General features: G+C 41.9%; 1 protein-coding gene across 3 annotated transcripts in view; it reads left to right on the top strand.

The window, feature by feature from the left end:
- The window catches only part of slc7a10b (solute carrier family 7 member 10b), a 121570-nt gene that overhangs the window by 93443 nt on the left and 11829 nt on the right, over positions 1-16298 (top strand). The window contains exons 7-9 of one of the 3 annotated variants that reach the window (XM_047384797.1): positions 2023-2126; positions 2209-2305; positions 11037-11420. In XM_047384797.1, coding sequence (XP_047240753.1) covers positions 2023-2126; positions 2209-2305; positions 11037-11093 — 258 coding nt within the window. In that variant the 3' untranslated portion in view covers positions 11094-11420. Of the gene's footprint in view, positions 1-2022; positions 2127-2208; positions 2306-11036; positions 11421-16298 lie in introns of those variants that run through there. The other 2 variants (XM_047384806.1, XM_047384787.1) reach the window with 2 other exon arrangements.

The following is a 16298-nucleotide window of genomic DNA, read 5'->3' as shown; positions in this document are numbered from 1 at the left end:
AGCATCTGAACTCCACTCTACCAGGGCCTGCAATGAATTTGCTGAATTCTTTACTGAAAAAACCCAAACGATCAGAGGGGCAGTCAGTACATCTACATCAACTCTAGTACCAAAGTTGTTTCCAACTAGAACTGATTTTGACAAAATTTCCCAATTTTGCCAAAAAAGCTACAAAGACTTAGAAGAAATCGTACAGCAACTAAGCTCTTCTTCCTGCTGTCTTGATCTTTTACCCACAGCTTTCCTTAAGAAAGATTTGCCTGTAATAACATCTGATTTAACACAAATAATAACCACATCCCTTTTGTCAGGTGTTTTCCCCCAAGCCCTGAAAACAGCAATCATCAAACCTCTATTGAAAAAGAGCAACTTGGACAAGCTGCTACTACAGAACTACAGGCCTATATCAAACCTCCCCTTCATCAGTAAGATTATTGAAAAAGCTGTGTTTCAGCAGTTAAACAACTTCCTAACAATGACCAACCACTTCGATGTCTTCCAGTCAGGCTTCCATGCTCACCACAGTACAGAGACTGCTCTTGTCAAGGTGTTCAATGACATCCGTATAAATGCAGACTATGGAAGAACCACAGTGCTGGTATTATTGGACCTTAGTGCAGCATGCGACAGTGTTGATCACTCCATTTTATTAGAGCGCCTTGAAAACTGGGTCGGCCTTTCTGGTACAGTACTCAACTGGTTTAAATCCTACTTGAAGGACAGGGACTTTTTGTGTCAGAATCAGAATCAGGTAACTTTACATCAGAGACCACAAAAATCACATGTGGCATTCCCCAAGGGTCCATCTTAGGGCCCCTCCTATTCAATATCTACATGCTCCCCCTAACTCAGATTTTAATAAACAACATCGTAAGTTATCATAACTATGCCGACGACACACAGCTATACGTTACAATGTCACCACGTGACTAAGAACCCATTCAAGCGCTGGGTAAATGCTTAAAAGAAATCCATGCATGGATGGGCCAAAATTTTCTTCAGCTAATTCAAAACAAAATTGAAGTAATAATCTTTGGACCAAAGGAAGAGCATTTAAAAGTTAGCACACAGCTTCAGTTAATACAGCTAGAAACCTGGGTGTAGTGATGGACTCAGACCTGAACCTTCAGAGGCACATAAAGACAATAACAAGGTCGGCCTTCTATCACCTAAAGAACATCTCCAGGATTAAAGGACTAATGTCTCAGCAGGACGTTGAAAAACTAATTCACGCATTCATCTTTAGTAGAATTGATTACTGCAACGGTGACTTCACGGGTCTGCCTAAAAAGTCGATCAGACAGCTGCAGTTGATCCAGAACACTGCTGCCCGCGTCCTCACTAGAACTAAGAAAGTGGAGCACATCACCCAGGTTCTAAAGTCCTTACACTGGCTCCCTGTATCTCAGAGAATAGACTTTAAAATACTTCTGTTAGTCTATAAATCACTGAAAGGCTTAGCACCAAAATACATTACAGACTTGTTGTCAGTGTATCAACCACCCAGACCTCTCAAGTCTTCTGGCTCAAATCTACTGTGCATACCCAGAACCAGAACTAAACATGGAGAAGCAGCTTTTAGTTCTTATGCTCCACTAATCTGGAATAAACTCCCGGAAAACTGTAAAAGCGCCAAAACCCTAAATTGCTTTAAATCAAGATTAAAAACCTATTTGTTTATATATTGTTTATTTGTTTGACTGTGCCATCTAAACAATATTAGTTATGTTTTCAGTCCAATTTTCCTTTCATTATCTTATCCATCATTCTATTGTCTTTATTTCATTTATTGTTTTTTTTAAATTACCTCTGTTTTTTTATTTTCTGTATCATTGTAATGTTTTTCAGTATGTACAGCGCCTTGAGTGCCTTGTTGCTGAAAAGCGCTATATAAATAAACTTGACTTGACATAAAAATCCTGCCATGTGAACCAGGCATAAGTCACACATTAACCCTCCTGATGTCAGTTAGTGTTGCTTCAGCTCTCCGGGTATCCCTGATTGTTTTTTGTTTCTACTCAGACATTTGGTGAAAAACTGCTTGGAGTCTTCGCTATTATTATGCCCATCTCAGTTGCTTTTTCCACATTTGGGGGAATCAATGGATACCTATTCACCTCTTCAAGGTACATCACACTGTAATATCTACCTCATCTAACTTCAGATTCAGCTTAAGCACGGCTGCTGATGTTCTATTTGATTTTGCAGGTTGTGTTTCTCAGGAGCCAGAGAGGGCCACCTTCCCAGCCTGCTTTCCATGATTCACTACAACAAATGTACGCCCATCCCAGCCCTTCTGGTTTGCGTATGTATAGTAACATCATGTGGTTTCCTTTGACATGTCTCAATTTGCATTTTGTATGTGCAGTATTCCTTCATTTGAAAACAAATTGGCTTATTCACCTTATTTTTAACGGAAATACAGACGTAGTCAATTGACATTTTTTGTGCAAGACTTCCAGTCGGGCACTTTTGTTCCCTGGCTAGCTGACTACTTTCACTGTCGCGGATAATGAAACAAGTTTTCTTGACAACCAACTCATTGTTTTTGCTTTGAGATAGTCCGGGATTGTTTGTGCAGTAAGAGGCTGATATAATAACTGGTTCAAAGGAAAGGTTTACCTGGAGCAGGAGTGTTAAGATCATCGGCTGTGTATGAGAGCTGTATGTGGATGTTAGATGACCTACAATTTACACCCTGCAAAATATGGACAGTTTGTGGTGACAACTACAAACTGTCCGTATTTTTCAACTTACCTTGATATTCACCCAAATTGCCATTCGAGATTAGACTAGTATGAATTAATTATAAATCTAACTTAAATTATAATGTGACAAACTTACATGAAGAGCTCTGTTACTACACATCAGATTGGTAAAATGTGTCAAACTTCAAGCCTTAACATTATGAGGTTGGCAACAGTTCAAGCTAAGGTTTTGATACCCAATTGTATTGTTTGTTTAATCCCAAACTGCTATCTATGTAAAAGAAACTGACTAGCATCTAATCACAACCTATGTTTACGTAAGCAAAAAATGTATTGACTGGATTAAGATATGATCAGATTAAAAAGAGAATGACTAATCCAAATGCACCATTTATATGGGTTCAAAATAAAATAATCCAATGACGTGTGTTTATTTGCACCAGGCTCCATTTAGAATAGAAGCTCTCTGACATGCACAGAGGTGTCAAATTTCCCTGAAACAACCACAGCAGACATGTACTTCTGCCTGTGCAAAAAAAACCAAGGGTGTGGCACTGACCTGCCATATCTACTTCTCATAATTTTTTTGCAAATGTTCCCACAACATTGTTTACAAATTTTGTTAATTTTATGTTATTTAGCCCGGCGATGAAACGGAAGTGCCACACATAAAACCGGATGTTGGATACATATTTATTTCCGTGTTCGGAAAATAAGGTGAATATACTGGTCCTTCTCAAAATATTAGCATATTGTGGTAAAGTTCATTATTTTCCATAATGTCATGATGAAAATGTAACATTCATATATTTTAGATTCATTGCACACTAACTGAAATATTTCAAGTCTTTTATTGTCTTAATACGGATGATTGTGGCATTCAGCTCATGAAAACCCAAAATTCCTATCTCACAAAATTAGCATATTTCATGCGACCAATAAAAGAAAAGTGTTTTTAATACAAAAAACGTCAACCTTCAAATAATCATGTACAGTTATACACTCAATACTTGGTCGGGAATCCTTTGGCAGAAATGACTGCTTCAATGCGGCGTGGCATGGAGGCAATCAGCCTGTGGCACTGCTGAGGTCTTATGGAGGCCCAGGATGCTTCGATAGTGGCCTTTAGCTCAACCAGAGTGTTGGGTCTTGAGTCTCTCAACGTTCTCTTCACAATATCCCACAGATTCTCTATGGGGTTCAGTTCAGGAGAGTTGGCAGGCCAAGTGAGCACAGTGATACCATGGTCAGTAAACCATTTACCAGTGGTTTTGGCACTGTGAGCAGGTGCCAGGTCGTGCTGAAAAATGAAATCTTCATCTCCATAAAGCTTTTCAGCAGATGGAAGCATGAAGTGCTCCAAAATCTCCTGATAGCTAGCTGCATTGACCCTGCCCTTGATAAAACACAGTGGACCAACACCAGCAGCTGACATGGCACCCCAGACCATGACTGACTGTGGGTACTTGACACTGGACTTCTGGCATTTTGGCATTTCCTTCTCCCCAGTCTTCCTCCAGACTCTGGCACCTTGATTTCCGAATGACATGCAGAATTTGCTTTCATCCGAAAAAAGTACTTTGGACCACTGAGCAACAGTCCAGTGCTGCTTCTCTGTAGCCCAGGTCAGGCGCTTCTGCCGCTGTTTCTGGTTCAAAAGTGGCTTGACCTGGGGAATGCGGCACCTGTAGCCCATTTCCTGCACACGCCTGTGCACGGTGGCTCTGGATGTTTCTACTCCAGACTCAGTCCACTGCTTCCGCAGATCCCCCAAGGTCTGGAATCGGCCCTTCTCCACAATCTTCCTCAGGGTCCGGTCCGGTCACCTCTTCTCGTTGTGCAGCGTTTTCTGCCACACTTTTTCCTTCCCACAGACTTCCCACTGAGGTGCCTTGATACAGCACTCTGGGAACAGCCTATTCGTTCAGAAATTTCTTTCTGTGTCTTACCCTCTTGCTTGAGGGTGTCAATAGTGGCCTTCTGGACAGCAGTCAGGTCGGCAGTCTTACCCATGATTGGGGTTTTGAGTGATGAACCAGGGTGGGAGTTTTAAAGGCCTCAGGAATCTTTTGCAGGTGTTTAGAGTTAACTCGTTGATTCAGATGATTAGGTTCATAGATCGTTTAGAGACCCTTTTAATGATATGCTAATTTTGTGAGATAGGAATTTTGGGTTTTCATGAGCTGTATGCCAAAATCATCCGTATTAAGACAATAAAAGACTTGAAATATTTCAGTTAGTGTGCAATGAATCTAAAATATATGAATGTTAAATTTTCATCATGACATTATGGAAAATAATGAACTTTATCACAATATGCTAATATTTTGAGAAGGACCTGTATATATCCATTTACACACACCAGCCACTTTTAGGCACACCTTTTAAGCATTACACAGTTTCTGCAGATTTGTTAGCTGTTCAGCCCAAGGTTATTATTGTTAACGAAAGCAATGGAAATAACAAACACTAGAAGTAAAAAAAAATGTTGCTAACTAAAATAAAAATATATAGTAAGTAAAACTGTAATGAGTGTTCAAAGAATTAACTAAAATTAACAGAATTTATTGAGATAACGTGCTTAGTTTTCGTTTGTGTGTCTCATGTATTAGTATGAAGTCTATATTCCATTTGTTTTTTGTTCTTGCTGTGCCACATTACACCAGCAGATGACGGGTACATCAGTCAAGTCATCTGTGATGTCCATCTACACCTATAGTCCAAATTGGGATTACTTTAAATATGACTGCGTTTTAGATAAAAGCAAGTGTCTTGTAGTGTAGGGTGACCAGACATCCCCAATTTAGATGACCTGTCCTCGGCTAAAGCTGTCCATGGAAATGCCCCTGATTTTAGCGTTTTGTGAATGAGAAAAATAATAATAAATGTTTTGTGGAAACTTTTATTACAATTGCCGGGGGTACAAAGCACAAGTGAGCATGTTGCACGCAACAATAACTGTTATGGTAGCTGGTTGTGCTGCTGTTAACGTTACAGACAAAGTAGAAGAAGAAGAGCTGAGTGCGCCGCATTGGACTGGGCTAATTCTGGCCATGATGAAGGATTGTTTCGTGGTAGGTAACGTTATTATGGCCATGATGAAGGATTGTTTCGTGGTAGGTAACGTTATTAATGCTGTCAACATTCTAAACAATGGTTAAAAAAAAACAAATGGCTTGGGTGTGTTTTGTTTTACTAAAGATAATTACCCAAATGCAAATAAACCAAGTTTTTATGAAAAAACAGAAAAGCAGATAGGAAGACAAGATCACAGGGAGTAGCTGCAGCTGAGTGAAAGAGAGATAATGAAATAACTCCTTGATTTGGGAAATTGAAACTACAGTGTCAACAAGGATTAGTCCAAAGTAAGATGTTTTAGAACTGATTGATGGCCTTTAATTTATATTTCCTGAGTTAGTTATGAGTAGTTTTGTTAATTTATTAAAGTGATTTGTGAACTCTGGCTGAGGGGTGTTTTCCACATATAAAAGTTACCAAAGGAGTCAGTAACAGGGAAAGTGAATGAGGCAAGAACTGCAGGAACTGAGAATGATGAGAAGGGAGAGAGAATCACCTGGTTAAATGTGCATTCCCTCTATTGTATGACCCTGTACCTCCAAGTAAAAATAGTTTTTTTTTTGTTTTTTTTTGCTAAATATGGCGGGTTTGGTTTTTTATCAACTGAGGAAAATAGTAAAATAATTAAAGAAGAGTTAATATTTAAAGGATTATCCTAGTTGCCTAGTATCTAAAAATATCCAACTACTCAAGGGTATCTTATTTTGATTGTTAAATTGTAATTTTTCAGTATGTTATACGTAATGTTTTAGAAGAGGATTGGGACTTTGGGATTATATTATGTCTGTTTTAAAGAGTGAATGTCTGATAGAAGAGGAGAGAGGAGGAATATAGAACGACTGTTAGAAAAAAGAGTGAAAGAACAGGGGGAAATTTGGAAGAGTTAGAGAGAGAGAGGCAAATAGACTGATAGGAAGAAGAGTGAAGCTAAGAGCAGGGAAAGAGCAGATGAGTGTTAGAAAAAGGAGGAGAGGAAAGAAGACAGACACTACTACTGGTATTTGTTTTATTACTCTTAGGGAATGTTAACAACAGTATGGATAGACTTTCCTGTTGCTACACTTGATTTTTATAGATTTTGTATGAATAAATATTTTAAAATAAATCAACTGTAACTGTACCAATGTTTTCATTATATCCTGAAAACGTTTAATTCTTTTAATCTCTGAGCTGGAAATGTCCTCGGATTTGATGTTAGAAAAAGACTAAAACTATAGCTATTCATTCATTCATCTTCTATAGCGCTTTTTCCATAGTGGGTCACAGGGGAGCTGGTGCCTATCTTTGGCAGTCTACGGGCGAGAGGCAGGGTACACCCTACACCGGTCGCCAGTCCATCACAGGGCAACACAGAGACGTACAGGACAAACAACCAGGCACACACTCATTCACACCTAAGATCATGCAAACTCCATGCATAAAAGATCCCCGGCCGGGAGTCGAATCCAGGACCTTCTTTCTGAAAGGCAACCGTGCTACAAACTGCACCACCATGCAGCCTGTAACTATAACTGAAACTAATAAAAACTAAACTGAAACCAAGCATTTTCCAAAAGGAAAAACTAAACTAAACTAGAAATCAAATGCTAAAAACTAATTAAAACTAAAATAGAATTGAAAATGTGAAGTCAAAACTAATAAAATTAAAAATAATGAAAATTATTAAAACTATTAAAACCTTGGTTCAGCCACATCCCAAATTGGATTGAGATCTGGTACCTGTGGTACCTTGTAATGAGTGCCCAACAGCTGCTGTTTCTCACTCACCCAGCACCACACTTTGTGTCTCATCCTAGTCTGGCTTTATAACATGGTGGCACATGCTCCCGAACAACTGCCCATAACTCGGAAACCGTAAGGGCTATCGACGTCATTCTTGGACCGATTTTCTCAGAACGGACAGGGGAACGAGAATATCAAAACGTTTTTGCTGAAAATATAATATTAAAGGCACAGCACTAGGTAAAAAGAAATGGAAAAATGGAGAAAAACACAAAAATGCCTGAACATGCTCTCGAACAACGTCTAATAACTTGGTAACTATAAGGACTATTGATTTCATGTGGATACAAAAATCTTTCAGGGATGTGTGACCGTGTAAAACATGGATCATTTTGACAATTTTAACCTGAGTGAAGGTAGATTTTTCACTCTCAAACAAACCTACCTCACGAGAAAACGGTAAAAGGTATCCAAAACATTTTGGGCTATAGGTATCAGCAGACTTCAGTGAACAATCCTGGTCAATGATTTAGAAATTGTTTTATTTTAAGCTTTTTTAGGAAGGACAGATTTGGTACTGTGAAACAAACCCATTTTTTGTCAAACTGGTACAAGGTATCAAAAATAATTCCTTCACTTTGAGTGCCTGTCAGGTCTGAAGATTAATTGGTGCAAAGCTCATACCTCGAACGGTTTACGAGAAGTGGCGATTTGAAAACATGTGAGTTTCAGGATTTTTTGCTCAGATTTTTTCGGAAATTCCTATAAGTTTCCCATTCAGGGTGTGTTGACTTTGCGCTGCTTCTGCCAGGAGATATGGTGCGTTCACACCGAACGCGGATTCTGTAATAGGAGGGGCCAATTTACAAGTTATCCTTATGTAGAGGCGCGATCAGGAGCAGAGCGGCGCGAGGCGGTGTGAAGAAGACAAATGGCGTGGTGCGAAAGGAGCGCTGAGCGAAGCTTGAGCAGTGGACAAGATGAAAAATCTGAACTTTTTTCTAAATTTGCGTCGCGTCAACTAATCAGGGACTGGATGTGGCTGTGACGTAGGGTGAAGGGCCGCAGCGGAGAAGAAGTGGTTGTCAGTGATGATGGAGGATCATAGTTGCGATGTGCGGCATGCCAGAGTTGTATGACTCAACTAATTATTTTTACCAAGACAAGTACAGAAAGGACCTGGCCTGGAGAAGAGTCAGTGAGGAGACTGGAGTAGCAGGTAAAACTTTAAAATAGCGCCATTGTACTACTGTCTTTTGGCTAATTTATATCGGCAGGTCACTTGCTAACATGAAGCTGTACTCTGTCTGTCGTTGGGCTAATTTTTAAAAGTGGAAAATATTCTGTATATCTTATATTCATAAAAGCATAATAAGAATAAGACAATATCGCAATTCATCCGTGAAACGGCAACCACAGACAGGCTACAACTGCACTTCACCCCCCCCAAAAAATAGAGGGAAAACATGATTGTCGCCGATTGCCTCTTTCTGAAATACACAAATATTCATGTGACTTCATCTCACAAAAAATCCCTATATTTTCAGAGGACGTGTGCCGAAAAAAGTGGAAGGGTTTGTGGGACACGTACCTGAAGGAGAGAAAGAAGGAGCTGGAGAAGAGGAGTGTTGCCAAACAACATTTAATAATGAAAAGGAAAACATTAACTTTGACCAATGTTAATACAGGTCCTTCTCAAAATATTAGCATATTGTGATAAAGTTCATTGTTTTCCATAATGTCATGATGAAAATTTAACATTCATATATTTTAGATTCATTGCACACTAACTGAAAAATTTCAGGTCTTTTATTGTCTTAATACGGATGATTTTGGCATACAGCTCATGAAAACCCAAAATTCCTATCTCACAAAATTAGCATATTTCATGCGACCAATAAAAGAAAAGTGTTTTTAATACAAAAAACGTCAACCTTCAAATAATCATGTACAGTTATGCACTCAATACTTGGTCGGGAATCCTTTGGCAGAAATGACTGCTTCAATGCGGCGTGGCATGGAGGCAATCAGCCTGTGGCACTGCTGAGGTCTTATGGAGGCCCAGGATGCTTCGATAGCGGCCTTTAGCTCATCCAGAGTGTTGGGTCTTGAGTCTCTCAACGTTCTCTTCACAATATCCCACAGATTTTCTATGGGGTTCAGGTCAGGAGAGTTGGCAGGCCAATTGAGCACAGTGATACCATGGTCAGTAAACCATTTACCAGTGGTTTTGGCACTGTGAGCAGGTGCCAGGTCGTGCTGAAAAATGAAATCTTCATCTCCATAAAGCTTTTCAGCAGATGGAAGCATGAAGTGCTCCAAAATCTCCTGATAGCTAGCTGCATTGACCCTGCCCTTGATAAAACATAGTGGACCAACACCAGCAGCTGACACGGCACCCCAGACCATCACTGACTGTGTGTACTTGACACTGGACTTCTGGCATTTTGGCATTTCCTTCTCCCCAGTCTTCCTCCAGACTCTGGCACCTTGATTTCCGAATGACATGCAGAATTTGCTTTCATCCGAAAAAAGTACTTTGGACCACTGAGCAACAGTCTAGTGCTGTTTCTCTGTAGCCCAGGTCAGGTGCTTCTGCCGCTGTTTCTGGTTCAAACGTGGCTTGACCTGGGGAATGCGGCACCTGTAGCCCATTTCCTGCACACGCCTGTGCACGGTGGCTCTGGATGTTTCTACTCCAGACTCAGTCCACTGCTTCCGCAGGTCCCCCAAGGTCTGGAATCGGCCCTTCTCCACAATCTTCCTCAGGGTCCGGTCACCTCTTCTCGTTGTGCAGCGTTTTCTGCCACACTTTTTCCTTCCCACAGACTTCCCACTGAGGTGCCTTGATACAGCACTCTGGGAACAGCCTATTCGTTCAGAAATTTCTTTCTGTGTCTTACCCTCTTGCTTGAGGGTGTCAATAGTGGCCTCCTGGACAGCAGTCAGGTTGGCAGTCTTACCCATGATTGGGGTTTTGAGTGATGAACCAGGGTGGGAGTTTTAAAGGCCTCAGGAATCTTTTGCAGGTGTTTAGAGTTAACTCGTTGATTCAGATGATTAGGTTCATAGCTCGTTTAGAGACTCTTTTAATGATATGCTAATTTTGTGAGAGAGGAATTTTGGGTTTTCATGAGCTGTATGCCAAAATCATCTGTATTAAGACAATAAAAGACCTGAAATATTTCAGTTAGTGTGCAATGAATCTAAAATATATGAATGTTAAATTTTCATCATGACATTATGGAAAATAATGAACTTTATCACAATATGCTAATATTTTGAGAAGGACCTGTATTGCACTATCTTGCCATGTCTTTTTTGACAGACACAAATGGTGACGACACAGAGAGGCCCACTCCATCCGAAGCACCTGTTGCCTCATCTGTCTCCAACTCTGCTCCTTCATCCCCTGCTGCTGCACAACCTCCCGTAAATGTGTACATGTCAAAGTATACAGGAGTAGACCGGCACATCAACACAATAGCTCAGTGTGGTATCTAATTTAAGAACTGTGTAATCTTGCAGGAAGGAGGAGAGTGCAACCCCGGGAGGAGCCATATGAGGTGTAACAGGCGCTTCTAGAAGCTCTCCTGAACCGGCCACCACCACCTCCACCCCTGCGGGTCTACTCTTCTATGGAACATTTCCTCCTTGGTTTAGCTCCATCCCTGGAAAGACTGCCACAGCATAAACAAGAATTTATGAGCTCAAAATAATGCAGATGATTTTTGAACATAGCACAGTTGTGCTAAATTTGGACCATGTGGACCCCCAATAATTGATTTTACATTTTTATGCATGTGGCAGTTTCTCCAGGGATGAACCTAAAGTTCCTCTTGTTCCTTCTCTCCATGCCACTCTATTCCTCTTCTCAGTGCAAGGTCCTTCTGTACTTGTCTCCCTCAGTGTAGAGTCATACAACTCAGGCAGTTATGTGAATAGTTTTTGTATTGCAATAAATTTTGTTTCTTGTTAAATATTGTAGCCCCTATCATTTCTGAAATGCATTGTACTCTTAACGACCTAGGAAAATAATACAGAAACTGTCAGGATCTGTGTGCTGCTGTTGTTGTTGTTGCTCTGTGCTTGGCCTCTAGGTGGCTCTGGGGTCGTCAGGAGTGGTGGCAGGTGTTCCATGTCCCATTAATCATCCCTGGAGGGTATTTAAGATGGTTGCCGCCAGCAGTTCAGCGCCAGAGTGTTGCCCTCAGTGGTATTGACTCCAGCCATAGTTTGTCTACGCTTGTCTTTGTACCTTTTGATCATTTTATATTTGCCTCTTGCAGACAGGATTACTATACCAGACCTAACCTTTGAAGAATCCTAATCTCCTAATCTACCTGGATGTTTTGCTACTGGAGAAAGGGTTTCTTAGCCACGAGGATCGTATTCGGCTTACCAACACTTTGCTTCCTAAGGGACTGCTGGCGGCCAATCCGACGGAGCTTTTCCTGGATCAACTACGAACCACCACAAGCGAACCCTGTCCACCCTCCCACATTATAACATCATCAGCCAAACCTCTGAGTCACCTTAAGTGAGTCCAAGTACCTACCAGCTTCATTCATCTCAGTGTGCAGTTTCCTTTGCTGTCTCTCCCCTCCTGGCGGATCAAACTCAACCCCTTAGTAAGACAGATTTTGTTTTTTGTTATATTCATCATTTCCTGACTTTATATATCCTTACCGTGTCTACTTACCTTTGCAGTTGTCTTCCGGTTCCAGCTCCACTCCCAATAAGCATCATTTGGTCTCCTGATTGCTTTCTGCATGTGGGTCAAATCTATCCATAAAACCATGACAGAACACTCTGGCCAATCTGACCCAGCCGAGGCTTTCAGGAGATCTATTTCTGAACAATCTCACCAAATCCAGGCGCATGACTCCACTCTCCGGGCCTTAGCTGAACAGCAAAGACAGACTAACCTCCAGATCGAACAGCTAGCATCCTTGCTACAACATACCCTGTATAGTGTGTCCAGCCCAGCCACAGAGGGCGCTGCAGCCCCACCGGTCACACAGCAGCTCCCTCACTCTTGTGACGTCACTTCCCCCAACCCCAAAAAATATTCCAGTGAGTCTGGAGATTGCAGAAGGTTTTTGTTGCAGTGTACACTTGTGTTCAACTGATCCCCACAATCCTTCCCTCATGATCATGTTAAGATTTCTTTTATTTTAGGACTGTTGTCAGGCAAGGCGTTAAAACGGGCGGGCTTTAACAATTGCTGCAATTTTGGGTGTACTTTCTCTGATTTTGAGAGTGAGTTTAGAGAACTTTTTTCCAACGAAGTGGATCAGACTGCAACAGCCCGAAGACTCTGGTCCTTGAAACAGAGAGGCCAATCAGTTTCTGATTTCTCAATTGACTTTAGGACTTCAGCCGCAGCTTCTGGGTGCTCTCAAAACAGTGTTTTTTCAGGCTCTAAACGAACCCCTTAAGGACGAGCTTGCTGTGATCGATGAACCTAAGACTCTTAATGGGTTAATAAATCTAGCCACCAGACTTGATAACCGCAAAAGAGAGAGGAAGAGGTCCCGACAAGATTTTAGTGCCAGTAAGATACAAGGCCCCAACCAGGTTCGTTTAGCTGTCCGCTCAACCATTCCTACCCAAAACGTTGAGCCGGAGCCCATGCAGATTGGGCGTACTCACCTCTTGGCTGAGGAAAGACAGAGACGCCGTCAAGCTAATCTTTGTTTTTATTGTGGCTCTTCCGAGCATCTTCTTGCTAGCTGCCCGGTCTGTCCTACTGGGCCAAAAGGGTGGGTTCGCCAGTAAACGAGGGGAAACTGGCGTTTAACATTTAAACCAACCTACTGCCCCCAGACTTAGCTTGCCTGCACCCTTAATATTTGAACGTCATATTCAGAATCTCTCAGCTTTAATTGATTCCAGGAGTGAACAGAATCTTATTGATCAGAGTTTAGTTGTGGAAGCTCAGATTGAGACAGAACTTCTCCCTTCACCCCAGTTAGTATCAGCTTTGGATGGGCACAGACTCCATTAACCTTGTTATTATCAGGAAACCACAGAGAAGAGATATCCTTCTTTGTTTTCCCCATCGCTCTGAACTCTATGGTTTTAGGTTTTCCATGGCTACAGAAACATGAAACTGAAACACCTGTCAATTTAGTGTGGGAGGTTTCATGGCTAAATTGGACCAGCCTGGTAGCCAGTCTTCATTGATTGCACATTGCACCAGTAAGAGCAGAGTGTGAAGGTTCAATTAGTAGGGTAAGAGCACAGTTTTGCTCAAAATATTGAAATGCACACAACATTATGGGTGACATACCAGAGTTCAAAAGAGGACGAACTGTTGGTGCACGTCTTGCTGGCGCATCTGTGACCAAGACAGCAAGTCTTTGTGATGCATCAAGAGCCACGGTATCCAGGGTAATGTCAGCATACCACCAAGAAGGACGAACCACATCCAACAGGATTAACTGTGGACACAAGAGGAAGCTGTCTGAAAGGGATGTTCAGGTGCTAACCCGGATTGTATCCAAAAAAACATAAAACCACGGCTGCCCAAATCATGGCAGAATTAAATGTGCACCTCAACTCTCCTGCTTCCACCAGAACTGTCCGTCGGGAGCTCCACGTGGTCAATATACACAGCCGGGCTGCTATAGCCAAACCTTTGGTCACTCATGCCAATGCCAAACGTCAGTTTCAATGGTGCAAGGAGCGCAAATCTTGGGCTGCGGACAATGTGAAACATGTATTGTTCTCTGATGAGTCCATCTTTACTGTGTTCCCCACATCCGGGAGAGTTACGGTGTGGAGAAGCCCCATAGAAGCGTACCACCCAGACTGTTGCATGCCCAGAGTGAAGCATGGGGGTGGATCAGTGATGGTTTGGGCAGCCATATCATGGCATTCCCTTGGCCCAATACTTGTGCTAGATGGGTGCGTCACTGCCAAGGACTACCGAACCATTCTTGAGGACCATGTGCATCCAATGGTTCAAACATTGTATCCTGAAGGCGGTGCACCAATGCACACAGCAAGACTGGTGAAAGATTGGTTTGATGAACATGAAAGTGAAGTTGAACATCTCCCATGGCCTGCACAGTCACCAGATCTAAATATTATTGAACCACTTTGCGGTGTTTAGGAGGAGTGAGTCAGGAAACATTTTCCTCCACCAGTATCACTTAGTGACCTGGCCACTATCCTGCAAGAAGAATGGCTTAAAATCCCTCTGACCACTGTGCAGGACTTGTATATGTCCTTCCCAGACGAATTGACGCTGTATTGGCCACAAAAGGAGGCCCTACACCATACTAATAAATTATTGTGGTATAAAACCAGGTGTTTCAGTTTCATTGTCCAATCCCTGTAAGTTGGTCTGAGTGTCGTGTAGAGTCCTGGTCCACAAGCTCTCTTTCTTTGTGCCTTCAGTCAGCCGTACCCCGCAACCTACGACGTCATTTTAGATGAGTAAAAATATTGATCTGTTGCTTGTGCCCACTGAATACCATGACTTAAAGCAGGTATTTAGTAAAGTTAAAGCATTAAGTTTGCCTCCACACAGACCTTATGACTGTTCCATTGAGCTACTTCCCGGAGCCCCCTTCCCGACTAGTAGGCTATACAATATCTCTGGACCAGAACGTCAGACTATGGAAAATTACATTAACAAGTCCCTTATGGCTGGAATCATTCGCCCATCCTCTTCTCCCTTAGGCGCCGGGTTTTTCTTTGTGGGTAAGAAAGATGGTTCTCTTTGCCCATGTATTGATTATAGGGGACTAAACTGGATAACTGTAAAGAATAAATACCCACTTCCACTCCTTTCTTCAGCTTTTGAGCCAGTTCATGGTTTCAGGGTTTTTACTAAACTCGACCTCAGGAATGCTTATCATTTAGTTAGGATCTGCCAGGGGGACAAATTGAAGACTGCATTTAAAACACCCTTGGGACACTTCGAGTACTTACTGATGCCATTCGGACTTTGCAATGCACCTGCGGTGTTCCAATCTCTCATCAATGATCTGCTCGGAGATTTTTTGAATGTTTTTGTTTTCGTCTATCTAGACGACATGTTGATCTATTCAAAGGATATTAAGGAACATTATCAGCATGTGTGCCTTGTTCTCCAGAGATTGCTGGAGAATCGCTTGTTTGTAAAGGCTGAGAAATGTGATTTTCATAAAGACTCAGTAACTTTTTTGGGGTATATTTTGGAGAGTGGACAGTTTGGCTCAGACCCGGAGAAGACTAGTAGATCAGGCCAAGCGCCATGAACCAGACCCTGCCACTGGTCCTCCTAATAGGGTTTATGTACTTTCTTCTGTCCGGTTCCGGCTTATCCGTTGGTTTCCCACTGCCAGATTCTCAGCACATCCTGGGGTCAGCCGGACCATTTCTCTCATTGCCAGAAGGTTTTGGTGGCCGTCTTTACATAGTGACGTAAAAGAATATGTTCAAGCTTGTTCCATCTGTGCTAGGCAGAAGACTGGAAATCAACCACCACCTGGCTTACTTCAACCACTCAGTGTCCCTAAACGTCCCTGGTCTCACATTGCCTTGGATTTGGTCACCGGTTTGCCTATCTCCAGAGGTATGACTACTATTCTCACCATTGTAGACAGTTTTTCTAAGGCTTGCCATCTCATCCCGTTGAAGAAACTTCCGTCAGCCTTCCAAACAGCTCAGCCTTTGGTGCAGCATGTTTTTCGCCTTCATGGCATAACCTTAGAGATATTATCTGACAGAAGGCCTCAGTTCACTTCTCGAGTATAGAAAAAGTTCTGCTCCGCTCTAGGGGCAAAACCTACATTA

Source organism: Girardinichthys multiradiatus, chromosome 2, assembly GCF_021462225.1.
Source record: "Girardinichthys multiradiatus isolate DD_20200921_A chromosome 2, DD_fGirMul_XY1, whole genome shotgun sequence".
Classification (NCBI taxonomy): domain Eukaryota; kingdom Metazoa; phylum Chordata; class Actinopteri; order Cyprinodontiformes; family Goodeidae; genus Girardinichthys; species Girardinichthys multiradiatus.
Note: the sequence above shows the minus strand (reverse complement) of the source record. Positions and strands in the feature narration are given on the sequence as shown.